The 15,614-nt window shown below is 45.2% G+C and overlaps 2 protein-coding genes across 2 annotated transcripts; both read right to left on the bottom strand.

Annotated features, from left to right (window-relative positions):
* Window positions 1–5,649: 5,649 nt before the first annotated feature.
* Window positions 5,650–8,619, bottom strand: LOC136661662 (chemerin-like receptor 1). The gene is made up of 2 exons (XM_066639028.1): window positions 8,552–8,619; window positions 5,650–6,855 (listed from the first exon to the last, which is right to left on the bottom strand). The coding sequence occupies exon 2, from the start codon at window positions 6,819–6,821 to the stop codon at window positions 5,787–5,789; it is 1,035 nt and encodes a 344-aa protein (XP_066495125.1). The 5' UTR covers window positions 6,822–6,855; window positions 8,552–8,619; the 3' UTR covers window positions 5,650–5,786.
* Window positions 8,620–9,816: 1,197 nt separating this feature from the next.
* On the bottom strand, window positions 9,817–13,963 carry LOC136661487 (chemerin-like receptor 1). Its single transcript, XM_066638769.1, has 2 exons — window positions 13,802–13,963; window positions 9,817–12,203 (listed from the first exon to the last, which is right to left on the bottom strand). The coding sequence occupies exon 2, from the start codon at window positions 12,156–12,158 to the stop codon at window positions 11,106–11,108; it is 1,053 nt and encodes a 350-aa protein (XP_066494866.1). The 5' UTR covers window positions 12,159–12,203; window positions 13,802–13,963; the 3' UTR covers window positions 9,817–11,105.
* Window positions 13,964–15,614: the final 1,651 nt, after the last annotated feature.

Here is a 15,614-nt window from a genome sequence, read left to right as displayed (position 1 = left end):
CCTCCATTTACCTGAAGATAACATCCACAAGGTCGCCAGTTCAAGGCCACTGGCACCGTGCGACCTTGAAGCAGCTGACAAGCTGAGCCCAGTTATTCCATCTGCTCTGAGCGTGGGAGGATGGAGGCCAGAATGTGAAACCAGATCAAGAAAGTAACACCTGAATGTTGTGGTTTTTGAAAGAAAGAACCTTCTTTCAATTGTAAAAATCCCTATTTAATAAAGGATTTAAATAAGCCTGCCTATGTAAACTGCCTTGAATAAAGTCTTGAATAAAGACCAAGAAAGGCGGTATATAAATACCTGTATTATTATTATTAGCCGCGAAAACAGTAAGCAAGCACCCCCAGACACAGGTAGACTGGAGTCAGCACGCGTGGGGACGAGTGTCGAGTCAGGGGGTCCCTGACTCGAGTCTTTTTCATAGTCTTCCACGCGCATGACTCACGAGTCATCCAAAGTCATGCTTTTTCGCGACTTGAGACCGAGTCACTGACTCGAGTTCCCAACCCTGTTGAAAACTATACGACATACAATTTATTACATGTAATTTATTAAATGAAAGAAGGCTCTGCACTGCCTGCAGGGGCCCACTCACTGGGAAAAGGAGGGTGTTTAAGTTCTTTCCCAGGACACGAGGCTGAAAAAGAGGACATGTAATGGAAAAAGAGGAGATCTAGTCACCCTGCTCATGCCAAAACACCCCCATTCCTCCCTCCCACCACCATCCCCAACCCCCTGCACTGGTCACCCTTGGCTGGCCACCTTTCCTCAGCACCTCATAGGCTGGATTCAACCTCCTTGGGCCGCAACACGTCCTTCCACCAGCCCAGGCGACTCGAAAGGATGCGTAAAAGTGCTTTAGGGCATGTTCAGTACACCTCTGGGCAGGCACAAGGAATGTGTGCCAACTGAGGATCCAGTGAGGATTGCGTCCTGAGTCTATCTTCTCACTTGATCTTCTTATCAGTTGTTGTCTTGTCCCCTTCCTAGCCCTTCTCTTCCTCTAGGGTGGCCATATTTTTTCCTAACAAACCTTTATAAGTTTTAATGCCTGCCTCAGAGGCAGAAACTGAATAGGCACAGCTTTATCTTGCGCCGAGGGGCTTGCTGGAGGAAACCATGCCTGATTAAATTCTCCTTCCCGTGCACTTCTGTAAAATGAGCAGAGCCTTATTCAGGGTAGGAGGGTAACAACCCTCCTGTTTGACTCTCCTGTACTTACCTTCAGGAAAAATGAGTGCCTGTGACTTTGACTCTTGCTTGCAGCTGGAGACCTGGCAAGAATCTGCTCCAACAGCAAAGAGAAGGGAAGATGGGAAAAAGGAAGTGGAATCGTTAAGCATCTCTTCGGCAGAATGGGTGTGTGCATGTATGGATGGTCACCACACCTCTTCCCTTTTAAGAATGCAGAAATAAGCTGGGACTTTCAGGAGATTGCAACAGAGTTGAGGGTTCTGTTTTTATCGCTGTGTGAAAGGAAGGCACTTTCCAAAGGAGAGAGGAAGCAGAGAGGAAATTGTGCCATGTATAGGATGGGAGTGAGAAATCTGTTGACCAAAGCCAACTTGCAGGGCCTCCGAAAAGAATTTGACCAGGGGGTATAAAGTTTCTTGTGGGCCCTTTTCCACTGGATCATAATATCATACAGTCATTCAATCATAATTTCTACAAATTACTATATATACAGAACTATGTAGGCATATCCAAAATGTGAATGCTCGTCTTCAGACAATATCTGCAAACATTTTCTGAGATCCCAGGAAATTTCCTGCTCTCCTCTTTTGGCTCCCTGGCTCCCTTTTTGACTCTGGTCCAAGTACAATTCATGCCGTGGACCCTCCTGTCATGGGCCCAGGGAAGCGGCATCTCAGCCTGTTTTCAAACTCATGACCCATGAAAAGGTACTCATGTCCCACGGAGGTGTGAGATCTGTTGACCAAAGTCAACGTGACTTTGGTGGATTATGTCCACCACAGTTTGTCCTGAGATGTCTTTCTGAAAGAGACAAAGTGAGAGAGGAACCAACAGACAAAAGAAAAAGGGGAGGATTGTTGTTGTGAAAACCTGAGAACACCTCACTTGACTGGGACAACCCCTTTGGATTCAGAAGAATCACCCAGGGCCCAATCCTATCCAACTTTCCAGCGTCGGTGCAGCTGTAGTGCAACACTGAGGCAAGGGAACAAATGTTCTCTTACCTTGTGGAGGCCTCCATTAACTAGCTTCCCACCACACCCCATTGGCACGGCTACACCAGGGCTGGAAAGTTGGATAGGATTTGGCCCCCAGTTATCAAGCAATGGTGATCCAGAAAGGGTGATACAAGGGTGTCTCTGACACCCACAACACAGTGGACCGGCTTTGCTTCCTCTATGTACATCGTGCTCCTTCAATGGGGATGCTGCAAACTTCTGAAAATAGAACTACGGGGAAGACAACTTAAAAGCCACAATCCTAAACACCAGAGGAAGGCAACCAATACATGGAAAAGAGAGCTGACTCATATTAACACCTGATTGGTTCCCTGCTGTGTCATAATAACACCTCATTGGCTCTCAAAACAATCAGTCTCACGGGTCAGTTTTGAGTTAAGAAAATCTACTTTTTTTCCCATAAGGCAGTTTTTTTCATTTTCTGGTTAATTGGCCATAACGTTTGATAGAATACAGATATTCCAGTGCAGTTTGTTCCATTGTATTCTGCATTAAATTAACTTTCCAATGATATAAAACATGATGGTATTATTCATACATACCACCTTTTTCACAATTTTGGCCACTAGCGTCAAGTGTTGCCCAGTGCGATTGCCACACTCTGCACCCCCTTAGCTACTCCACTGCTCAAGGGTGTTCTTTGAAGCTGATTTCTAACAAATGTTACACACTCCCCATCTCCTCTGATGACTGGTCCCAGAATGGGGGTAGATGAGAGACACAAACAATTTTGAATCTTTTTTTTTTTGCAGGCAACCCATTTTTTTGTATTTTATTTTTTTATTTTTTTGACAGTATTGAACTCCTTTTGATACCATGGTCCATTCCCCATCTATTCTGACAAGGCCAGAGAGCGCTCTGTTAATGAAAACACAGATTTGTTTCCTTTTTCACGCTCTGCCATTTTTTATTTGCACAGATAGCTGGTGCAATGAAATTTAACCAAATTGTAGTACCTCCATATCTTTGAGTGGAAGGGGTCAAAGCCCTCACATTATCTTGTCTCTAGGCAAGTGAAAGGCGGAGTAATTGGTTGTCCTGGCTCGGGGCAAGCAGGCTAAATCTACCTCTGAGATTGTCAGATGCTGGAAGTTTGACACAGGAAGCAAGAAACAGGTATTTTGGACACTCACCTGTTGTAGTGGTGTGGGAGTATTCTGGACCCTCACCTGTTGTAGTGGAGTGAGATTATTTTGGACACTCACCTGTTGTAGTGGGGTGGGAGTATTCTGGACCCTCACCTGTTGTAGTGGAGTGAGACTATTTTGGACACTCACCTGTTGTAGTGGGATGGGAGTATTCTGGACCCTCACCTGTTGTAGTGGAGTGAGACTATTTTGGACACTCACCTGTTGTAGTGGGGTGGGAGTATTCTGGACCCTCACCTGTTGTAGTGGAGTGAGACTATTTTGGACACTCACCTGTTGTAGTGGGATGGGAGTATTCTGGACCCTCACCTGTTGTAGTGGAGTGAGACTATTTTGGACACTCACCTGTTGTAGTGGGGTGGGAGTATTCTTGACACTCACCTCTTGTATTGCGGTGAAGTCTACTGGTCAGTAGATGACACTTAGGCATGGAGCTCCCCCAATTTGTTCTGAAGTAGTTGATGCTACAATCCCTATCCCATTTCTCCATCCACCTCAAGTTGCTGGTGACTTCATTCATCCCAGGAAGTAACCACCACCACTTCCTCTAATGGACAATCTCACCATCTGTTTGCTACTGAATCTGGGCTAGAGGTCAAGAGTGCAGGAAGCAGGTCCAGAGAAGACCATGGTTCTCACACCAGCCAGTGGCATTTTGCTGGACTCTACTGAGCTTGGGACCTTCTGGAAAGGAGTCAAGAGTTTGAGGGTGAATGAATGAGATCTGGACATCTTAATTCTGCTTTCAATATCAGAAAAGAGCACTAGATGGTGCACAAGAGTCTAGTGTAGTGATGCTGTAACACAGTCATGCTTTTAGTATCTGGAGCCTCGGGAAGCCCCATTGGTACATGCGCAGAGTTTTGGGCAGCCCCAGAGCACCAATGCATGCAGAGTGGCGCAATGCCAAGTCAAATAGGGGGTAGATAGTAGCCACATCTGTGCTCGTGGAGCTCCTAAATGGATCTCAGGGAGCCCCAGGGCTCCTAAGAGCACACTTTGAGAAATGCTGCTGTAATAGAAGATAGGAGGCAAACACCCCAATACTAAGCAGGTCTACTCAGAAACAAGTCCCATTGTGTTCAATGGGGCCTATTCCCAGGAAAGTGTGCATAGGATTGTAGCCAAAGGCAATAAAGCAGAGCTGCTGATGTGGAGCTGACTTCCTCTGGTGAGGGACTCCCTTATGTATGTAATCCTGATTTTTTTTTTAATTGAATGTTATTGTGCTATCATCATCCTCTTCCTCATCAGTGATGTCAAAGCCCATCAGATGTTTGGTCTGGGACTTTTGGGGGTTCACTAGTTCAAACTCTACCCCAAACTCTAGCCTGAGCTCTACTACTTTAAGTACTGTTGAGATATGTGTATAATCTTCTTTTTCATTTTTTTTTTCTCATTACAATCATCATTATATTATATTATATTTAAATAGTGCTTTTCAACCAGAAGGAGTTTGCAAAGTGCTTTATACAGCTAAATAAATGCACAACATTTTTACATATAAAAGTACCAGTATAAACAACCTTCTATCTGTTTTCATTTCCCGACCTGTTCACTGGGGGTTTTCCTATCTGTTTTGAAGTTGGCTTTCTAAGAGTGATCCAAGGACATCCCCCCACTTGTAGGCATAAATGACAACATTGACACACACAGTATACTTTTATTTGGATATGGGAAGGAGTCAGGAACAACATGAACTTCACACTGGCTTGTATTGTTTAAATGATTTAAAAAGGCTGAGGACTGTCTGCGTAGCTTTAGCTATCAGCATGTGTAGCAACACATTGCGTTATATCCAAAGAGACTACTGATTGACACACTGTAATTCTATACATGCCTACTTGGAAGTAACTCAATTGTATTCAATGGAATTTACTCCCAGGTAAGTGTATATAGGGTTGCAGCCTGAGACAATCACCAATCTTTTCTCTCAAGAGCAGGGGTCTCCAAACGTTTTGGCCAGAGGGCCTCATGAAATATCTGGCGCAGTGCTGAGGGCTGGAAAACGTTTTAAATATAAAATTTAAATAAATAAATTAGAGATGGAACTTAGATGAATGAATAAATGAATGAGTGGGCTCATTCACTCAGCCTCTCCAACCCTCAAAACACCCTCCAGTTGCAATCCAGAGCACAGCTCTGGTCATGTTCAGTCGAGTGGACCAGAGGCTCTCAGGGGACAAGAAGCTGGCAGTGGGCCGAATAGAGGCTCGCTGTGGGCTGCATCTGGCCCCCGGGCCGGGGTTTGGAGACCCCTGCTCAAGAGGAATAGCAGTGGCTGAAGAGAGCTGGCTGGCCAGAGGAAGAAAGAGTTAAGGACCCAACAACCCAGTCGTTCCAATCTAGATACCTCTTGCTTCTGTGGCTGCTGTCTGTGAGTAAAAACACAAGAGTGGAATTGCTAAGGATGCTTGTCTTCTCATGGCAAGAAGAAGGTCTCCCTCTCACTTGTAGATCTGACTGTAGAGCACTTTGTCGCATGGCTGCTGTCTTCCACGAAGGCATTCTCAAAGGTGGAGAGGAAGGAGCGTCTGAGCCTGTCCTTGAACCTGCGGCCCATGAAGACATACAGGATGGGGTTGACACAGCTGTTGAAATATGCCAGACAAAAGGTCACATGAACACCTACAAAGATCACCACATTTACTTGATTTTCTACTTGGGATTCCGCCTCAAGGAAAACAAAGATGTGAAAGGGGAGCCAGCAGACAAAAAAGGCCACAATCACTGCTGTGATGACTTTGAAGGGCTTGTTTGATCGGGTCATCCTGTCCCTCCTGAACTTCCAAACCATTGCCCCATAGCAAAAAGCAATGACACTGAAGGGGATGATGAAGGCTAAGATAAACCGGCTGATGATCACAGCATAGAGGATACTTATTCCTTCCTCATAATTGGAGCCATAATCAGAATAGCAGAAGGTTGTATCTGTTTCGTTGTCATACGAACTGTTCCTGAAATATAAATTTGGGGAACACAACAGCAAAGCCAGGATCCAAACACCCAAAGCCACAAAGGAAGCCCTCCAGAGAGTCCTGTAATTTTGAGCCTGAACAGGCCACCATACAGACAGACACCGATCCATGCTGATGACCACCAGGAAGTAAACACTGGCATAGAGGTTGAGGAAGCAGAGGGTGTTTTCGAGCTTGCACAGGACAAGGCCAAATGGCCAGTGCAATCCCAGGCTTAAATAGACAATTTTCAATGGCAGGAAGAAGCTGCAGGTGAAGTCGGCGATGGCCAGGTTGAGAATCCAGACCGAGTTGACCGTCTTCGACATTCGGAAGCCAGTGATGAAAATCACCAGCCCATTTCCGATGGTCCCCAACACAAAGACAAGGCTGTAGGCTACAATGGAGAACATATTTAGTCTTATTTTCATCTCCGTCACATCCATCTCATACTCATAAACAGGGACAATAAGATATGTTGGTAGAGTTGTGATCTCCATTTTTTCTTCACTGTTGCCTTCTGCCTTTTCCTGTCTGGAATAAAAGAATAAGAACACAAGTGCCAATTGATTAGACCAATTAGTTTAGTATTCTTTTGCTTTGAACAAGGAAGAAGAAAAGACCTTTGTGGACCCAAAAGTGGGGCATGTAAGTGATAGACCTCCCTCTTACTTGGAAAGTGCCTAGATTTCAGATGTAGCATGACTTTGCATAAGGAGGTTCCTGGTAGCCCCTTCTTCCATGAATTTATCTGGTCCTTTCAAAAACCATCTAGGATAGTGGTTATCACCTCAATAACATCAGTTCTTTGTCATAGTCAGAACACTATCTGTTTTGATTCTGATACGCGAATCTTCATTAGGTCATTTGACCTGTTAGAACAGTTCACTGGAAAGGGGATCCTGGGAGATACTGCACTCACCAGTCCCTGCAGCATCGTCCTGAGGGTGCGGTTTTGCGGAAGTGGACCGCAATCGCTCTACTTTCACTTTGAACCAGCTGGGGAGCCCCACAGGTGCTCGCTCAGGGCTCCCCACACCCCGGGAAGGCTGCTGCAGGGACTGGTGAGTACATTCCAGTCCCTGCAGCCCCGTTAGCTATGCAATCCTGGGGATTGCATCGCTGCTTTCCCTCTGACTCTGTCCCTTAAGGGGGCAGAGGCCAGGGCCCTCAGACTGGGGCGTCATGACGCCCCGGTTTGAATACCACTGGCTTAAGCCATTGTCCTTCATCCAGTGGGTATTGGGAGAAGATATTCTTTCTTTCTTTCTTTCTTTCTTTCTTTCTTTCTTTCTTTCTTTCTTTCTTTCTCCCACACCTTTTTGCCTTCCTGCAGTAGAAATCACCATTGCTATTCTTTGCCTGTTGTACTCTTTCTTAGCAAATGTGTGTGTCCTTGTGTGTGTCTGTTTGTGTGTCCTCTCTTTCCATAAGGGATAAAGCTTAATTCTTTTTCCTCTTCAATTTTTTTTATACGAGCAGAATTCTGTTCTTTTCCTTCCTTGTCACCCACCATAAACTTCAACTCAGAAAACAGAGATACACTGAGCCAGTTTCAGGACAGCCTGTGCGTTAGTGGTTTTGTTGGGGCTTCCTGGGTGCGGCAGTCAATTGCCCAAGCACCCCCTACAAGTCACATAGGACAAGATAATATATGATATAAAGCAGGGCCAAGCTTAAAATTCCATTTTACAATGAGCTTAAATCCTGCGGTGGATCTTGTCTACCAAACTCCTCCTGCTTTGGTGTGGACACCTAACCTGAGGGATGCAACAGTTCCCTCTCCCTTTGGGAGTTGACACCTTACATAAGAACATAAGAACAGCCCCACTGGATCAGGTCATAGGCCCATCTAGTCCAGCTTCCTGTACTCACAGCGGCCCACCAAATGCCCCAAGGAGCACACCAGATAGCAAGAGACCTCATCCTGGTGCCCTCCCTTGCATCTGGCATTCTGACATAACCCATTTCTAAAATCAGGAGGTTGTGCATACACATCATGGCTTGTACCCCATAATGGATTTTTCCTCCAGAAACTCATCCAATCCCCTTTTAAAGGCGTCTAGGCTAGACGCCAGCACCACATCCTGTGGCAAGGAGTTCCACAGACCGACCCCACGCTGAGTAAAGACTCCAACAAGAGCTCAGCTCATGCCAAACTCAGGTCTTCACTGCCAGCTCCCTGAAAGCTTGACATTTCACACTGAGTAATGCTAAAGGGGCCACTGACCTTAGCTCTGGTGGCCTCCACTTTTCCTCTGATCCGTGGCTATATCCGATCTGGCGTGATTTGCCGTCCACCTCTCCGGGTGTGCGCAACTTTCCTGCTGAACTCACTCTGAGTGATCAACTTGAGCTGCTGCCCTAATAATGACCTGGACTCCTCCCTTCCTGCCTCCATCAACCAATGAATGGGCCCCATTTTCCCACTAAACCGACTTCCTTTTTTACCTCAACCAGCCCCCACCCACTTGCTGTCGTTAATCTTTAAGATTTCTGACATGGTTGCATTTCATATGTTGCTCATATTTTTGCGTATCACTGGGCTTTTCCAACCCTCTAGGTAGTCACGCTGCCATTTCTTCGGCAAGAACAGCAGGGTATGAATACAGTAGTTCTAGATAATTATTTTGTCCAGAAATGGTGATCTTCAGTGGTTTTTCAGTCTGATCCTGCTTTCATAGTAGAAAAATGAAAAGGGAAAAAAAAAGCATCTAAAATTGAGGGTTGTGTGTTACCAGTTACCAGGACTGGGTTACCATTCTGGCATGATGTTGGCCTTCGGAGCTTTGGGAGTGAACCCCAACACCCGTGGAATTCCTTATCCAAGAGGGAAGGACTGGATCGAAACCCTGACGGATAAGGAGGGCCCACTATATGGTTCAAGAAATCGACAATAAGGAACTGGCATTTGTAGCAGATCCAGTTGCATGAAGAATAGATGTGAACTATGAACTTGCATTTGAAATTGAACTATGAACTTGGCCGGAAGTGACATAATTAAGCAGATGATGGCCAGAAATAAGCACTTTGTTCTCACCTAGAAACTCATTAGCTACAAATGACAGAAGAGAAAATGTGCAAATCTTGTTCATTTTTTCAAGATAATGTGAGAGCCTAATTATCATGCCGGAGAACCCAATTATAACGGGGGTGAGAGAAATTATTTCCAGGGGGTGCATTTGACCTGTGGGCCTTATGTTTGACACCCCTGCACTAGTCACTTCTAAGTTGAAAGGCAAGAGGGGAAAATGATTATACTTGCACTAAATGAGTGAATGCTGGATCCTGACCGTGAAATCCCTAACTTCATATTCCTGCCTGAATTTCTGCACATGGACTGTGCATGCACACACACACACCCCAAATACAATACTCCTCTCTGGTGGAAACTTTGACAATGTGAAAGGGATTGAAAGCAGATCAACAGAAGTGGACAGGGTAACAGGATGAGGTTCCTCCCCCACTCACAAGTATTTAATGACAACCATGTGATCAAAGCAAATAATATTTTATTCAGAATTGGGAAGGACATTAGAACAAGGTGCATTTCATGTTGGCTTGTCTGGTGATGTGGATGTCTATTGCATCTATAGGAAGACTATCTCCTTAGCAATATTTATTTATCTATCTCACATTTCATTTCTATACCGCCCTTCTTCCAAGGAGCTCATTGTGGTGTACATAGTCCTTCCCTCCTTTTGTTTTCACAACAACCCTGTGAGGTAGGTGAGGCTAAGAGACAGTGACTGGCCCAAGGTCACCCAGGAAGCTTCACAGCCGAGCATGGATTTGAACCTGGACTTTAAGAACATAAGAAGAGCACTGCTGGATCAGACCCAGGGCCCATCTAGTCCAGCTTCCTTCATCTCACAGTGGCCCACCAGATAACCCAGGGAGCACATAAGACCACAAGACCTTCCAGGTCTAACTCTGGAACCGCTACCCTATCCTAGCTCTCATATCTCATGATATCAAACACATGGCAAAATTCTACATCACAAAATGATAATACAGATTAGAAATGTTGATTTATGTTGAAAAGCCGTTTCAGAAAGACATTGACAAAAAAATTCTGCTTTTCTTTCTTCTTTGCAAGCAGGTAAGCAGAAGGTTATAAAGAGCATTGTTCTTGCATGCTAAATATACCCTTCAGATGCAAATCTGAAGGGATGTTGGTTGATTGCCCATTTCAGCTGCTGCCTTATTAATAAATGCATTTTGCGTGAATACATATAGCCCTATCGGAAGCCTTGACAACATGATAAGGCTTGCTAAGAAGTTTTCTCTGCACTCCTTACTCCCCTGAAACTTGATGCATTCCAGAGATAAGGCTGGAAGTCTCTGCCAGCATTTCTCAGGCTGTGTGTTGGGACCCACTAGGTGGGTCACAAGCCAATTTCAGGTGGGTCCCCATTCATTTCAATATTTTATTTTTAATACATTGGACTTGATGCTCCCATGGTATGTGTCTGCATTTGGGGAAATGTGACAGACCTGTACTTGTAACAAGCTACTATGTATATTCTTATAACAATGACAGTAAATGGGACTTACTCCTGGGTACGTGTGGGTAGGACTGCAGCCTAGGATTGTTCAAAATGTCCCTGCTTGATGATGTCACTTCTGGTCATGACATCACTTTTGGTGGGTCCTAACAGATTCTTATTCTAAAAAGTGGGTCCGGATACTAAATGTGTCAGAAACACGGGGTAAAGGTTTTTAGCCTGATGCTGCAATGGGAAATGTTGGAGACAAAAATCAGAGCAAAAAGTACAACACAGTCACAATTTCTGGGAGTCCAGTTCATGTGTAAGGCTGCTCTTGGTGTCTGTTGTGTTGACATTGCTATGCTCAGTGAAGGCGTTCTCAAAGGCAGAGAAGAGGGAGCGTCGCAGCTGTTCCTTGAAGTCGTGCCCCATGAAGACATACAGGATGGGGTTGAGGCAGCTGTTGAGACAAGCCAAGCTAAATGTCAAAGGAGCACCAGCATGGACGACCCACCGCAGGGCAATTTGTGCAAAAGCTTTTGTATCCAAGAAAGAAAAGATGTGAAAGGGGATCCAGCAGACGAAAAAGGCCACAATCACAGCCGTGATGACCTTGAAAGGCTTGTTTGATCGGGACAACCTGCTCCTCCTGAGCCTCAAGAGGACTGCACCATTGGAACAAATAATGACACTGAATGGAATGACAAAGGCAAAAGTGAACTGGAAGTTAATCATGCCCTGATGAATGATCTGCGCTTGCTCTTGGGTGCTGCTATAATTGTCATAGCAAAAGGTCACAGGCTCTGAAGTGTTTGTCTCTTGTGTCTGTCTGAAATAGAGCTTGGGAGAACTAAACACCAAAGACAGGATCCAGACCCCCAAAACCACAAAGGAAGCCAGCCGGGGTGTCCGATGATTCTGAGCCCAGACAGGACACCACACGGCAATACAACGGTCGATGCTGATAACCATGAGGAGGTAAACACTAGCATACATGTTGAGGAATGTTACGCTGCTGTTGAGTTTGCACATGGGCAAGCCAAAAGGCCAATGTGTGCCCAGGGCTAAATAGGCAATGCTCAGTGGCAAGAAGAAGGTGAAAATGAAGTCGGCAATGGCCAGGTTGAGAAACCAGACAGTGTTGACCGTCTTCTTCATTCGAAAGCAGGTGATGAAAATGACCAGCCCGTTCCCTGTGACTCCCAGCACAAAGGCAAGGCTGTAGATGACCATGGAGATGATGTGCAGCTTTTCTTCCAAGACTATCTCATTAGAGTAATCATAATCATAATAATTAGAATAGTAGGTAACATCGGCCAAATGTGTTGGTATAGTTGAGTTGGTCATTCTGTTGGGAGAAGATTCTCCTTTGCTCTGGTTTTCCTTGTTTACCTGGTGAATAAAACAAGTGCAATGCAAGAAGTGCTATTTTGGGTCAGATCAATCCCTATTGAGTTCAGCATTCAATTCACTAGCAGTAATGGGCAAAAAGCTTCTGGAGACACACAAGCAGGGGACAAAGAGGACAACCTTTTAATTAGTCCCCACTGTCTGGATGACAAAAATATCCTGCCCCTGAGTATGGAGGTTTTCTTTACCTACTATAATGGAAATGTGCTAAAATTCCCTTGAGGAGATAGGGTGAGGTGTCAACAGTGGCCCTTTGCTCTGGCAGGCAAGCATAGGGTTAACCCCAGGGCTCTAACTAGCAGTGGGTGTGCTATACAGCTGCAGCCACTAGAGGCAACCAGGTCATTAAGGGATAAAAGCAGCCCCTGTAGAACTGAGAGCTTGGTGGATAGGAGGAGGAGGAAAGCTTGGAGGAAGAATGAACTGAAGGATTGATGGACTACTGGAACTGCTGATGGACTGATTGACTGACTAATGGACAGATGGGTGAATGGACCTCTGAGGGTTGCTGGAGTGGGAACTGCTGGAGACACTGGAGATTGGTGTGTGGCTGCCACGCCTATGACCTGCTGAGGACCAGGGTGTTGCTGTCCTGGCTGGAGAAGCTGCTGGCAGGAGGAAGGAGGACCTCTGCAGGTTGAACAGGCAAACTACCCTTGTGGTGTGGTCCTGTACTGCAGAACTAGGGCCACTGATGGGGACTGAAGGGGAGCTAATTAACTTAAAGTGAACATAATTCTCTAAGTGAAGCTTGGACCAGGAATCTGGCAAAACACCTACTTAAAATAATAGACATTACTAGACTTATCCTGCATGGTCTATCTGCCTGCCTGTTTTTACAAGTCCTCTAAGCTAGTTGCCTCCATTGCTACATCTTAGGAAAGGGAGATCTTATATATTTTTGGCTTTCTTGGGTGTAAGGAGAGCCTACTCAGGTGTCAGTGGGTGGGATGGCTGCAGTACTTTTCCACAGACTATAATTGGGTGGTTCTGCCTTGCCTGGCCATCGGCCTACCTGTTCCAGCACAGGTTGGGATTACGCCCTAATTTTCATCTAAACATTAAAGTAGCCGTAAACATTAAAACAACCTTAAAATTACAAGAAAGCACAAAATCAGCAGCAGTTTTAAGAAAGGGTGAAGCCCATAGAATCTAATCAGCTCAGCATGGAAATAAAAAAAAACCCAGATGTCTCGTATGAACTCAGAAGGCTAATCTAAAGAGAAACAAATAATAGAGTTTGTAAGGTAATCACAAGGTCATCTAGTCTGAATTCTTGCTTGTAGCAGAATAAAAAAGAATGCTCCCTTTTGTAGAAGAGACTGGAAGACTGGAATCCCAGTCAAATGGGTTAAGGATCAATTGCAAGACAGCAGACATCAAAGTGATGCCTGCCAAAGATAACCTTTCACCAATGGATCAATAAAAAAAGATCAGCCAACCCTTAGTGGATGAAGGTTTGCCCTGTCTATATTGTGCACCGAGAGAGTAAGGAACAGAGATAACTCTCAAGAACAGAGAAATGGGGGGGGGGGATGATTTGAAAGGAAAGAGGAGGTTTGAAGGACAATTACAGGTACCTTCCTGAAGACAGCTTCTGGTGATAGATCCCGTGCAGCTTTTGAAGACCCAAAAATGATGTGAGGACACAGAATGATGCGTGTTCCGTCATGTGGCTGTGCAAAGCCCTTCCACGGCTGCAGGGTGGTGTGATGGTGTCTCTGAATGCTTGGTGATGTCTGATATTGTTGCCGAATGTTGGGATTGCCGAGTTCCAAACAGAACAGCTTAGAGGGAACGGTGGATGCAGGTTCTCTGCGCCTCACATGTTGGATATGGCACTCACTTGAGCAGACTTGTAATATTTATAGAGGTCTGGAGGGATGTGAACCTGCTGGCTTCCCCCTGGCCCCCCTCCAACCGATCAATGCCTGTATTTTCCATCCCTGTTACAGAAAGTCAGACAAACTGAAACACAGATAGGGGCAATATCACATCTGTACATTGCTAGCTTGCAGTGTTATCTCTTCCTCCAGAGCGCATGACCGTCATGTGTTTCATGACTCTTAAGTTGAGGTTAAGAGTCTTCAGCACCATCTCTACCAGCTAGATTGGTAACGTTCCTTATCTAGGACAATCTGAGCATTGCCTTTCTTTCCTGTTCTGCTGCACATCTATATTGGCCAAACTGTCTCAGAACTGCCCCATGAGCACCCCAACCATAGAACAAAACATCCTCACTTACTCTCCCCCATATCCCACTGAGAAATATCACCAAAGCATCCCTAACCGCTAGGAAGGAGGATCTGTGACCAAGACAGCATTAACGTTTCAGTGAGTGGAAAATGTTCTAGTTGATGACTTGCAGCCCAATCCTACGTATGACTACTCAGAAGTAAGTCCCGTTATAGTCAGTGAAGCTTACTCTCAGGAAAGTGTGGATAGGATTGCAGTCCCAAATGGTAAGAAAAAGAAAGTAGCAGTGAGTCAAAAAGAATCCACGTGATGGGCTGAGCTTCCATTGCTTGTTCCAGCTCCTGCCAACTTAGTGGTTTGAAAGCATGTAAAAATGCAAGTAGATAAATAAGTACCACCTTGGTGGGAAGGTACCGGCGTTCCATGCGCTTAGGCGTCTAGTCATGCCGGCCACATGACCACGGAAACTGTCTATGGATAAATGCTGGCTCTTTGGCTTAGAAACCACCACCCCTAAAGCTGGACATGACTAGGCTTAACAAGGGGGGACAGGACAGGACACGGACCTTAACCTTTTTATACAATGGAGATATTTTAATGGAATTTGTCTCATTGCGTTCTGCATAAAATTGTGCTTTGATTAATATATAACAATATATATTTTTCAAAAATATCAAGATTTTAAAGATTTTGGCCAGTGGTCATGTCACCCCCCCCCATGTTCATCACCCAGTAAAGCTTGCAACCCCCCTAGCAATGTGACTGATGATGAGCACATTTTTTTTTTTTAAAACCAGCAATGCCATTCCTATCTGCACATAACTGAGATGCAACCATTTGACCAGAGCATTGCATTATGGGTGGAAAAGGTGGTAGCCACCAGGTAGACCGCTGGTAGAGGAGGAGTCTGGACCACTGTCATCCCAACACTAAGGCTATGTTTCACTAGGGGAGACAACAAGCCAAGGGCCCCCACGAGTCTAGGGCTGACTTTTGCATACAGACCTTTGCTGCTATCTTATCTTTCTCTAAAGAAAGAAACCAGCGTCAGTTAATGAGAAAAAGGAAATGGAGGAAGGCAAGTTGAAAGATAAGGAGGGGAAACATGCTTGCAAAGATAAGGGGGGGGAGAGAGAGAGAGAGAGAGAGAGAGCGATTAAAGTTATTGAAGAGATTGCTATGCTAGACATACAAACT

The sequence above is a fragment of the Tiliqua scincoides genome, chromosome 10 (genome assembly GCF_035046505.1).
Source record: "Tiliqua scincoides isolate rTilSci1 chromosome 10, rTilSci1.hap2, whole genome shotgun sequence".
Classification (NCBI taxonomy): Eukaryota; Metazoa; Chordata; class Lepidosauria; order Squamata; family Scincidae; genus Tiliqua; species Tiliqua scincoides.
This window is presented reverse-complemented; position numbering and strand designations above follow the sequence as displayed.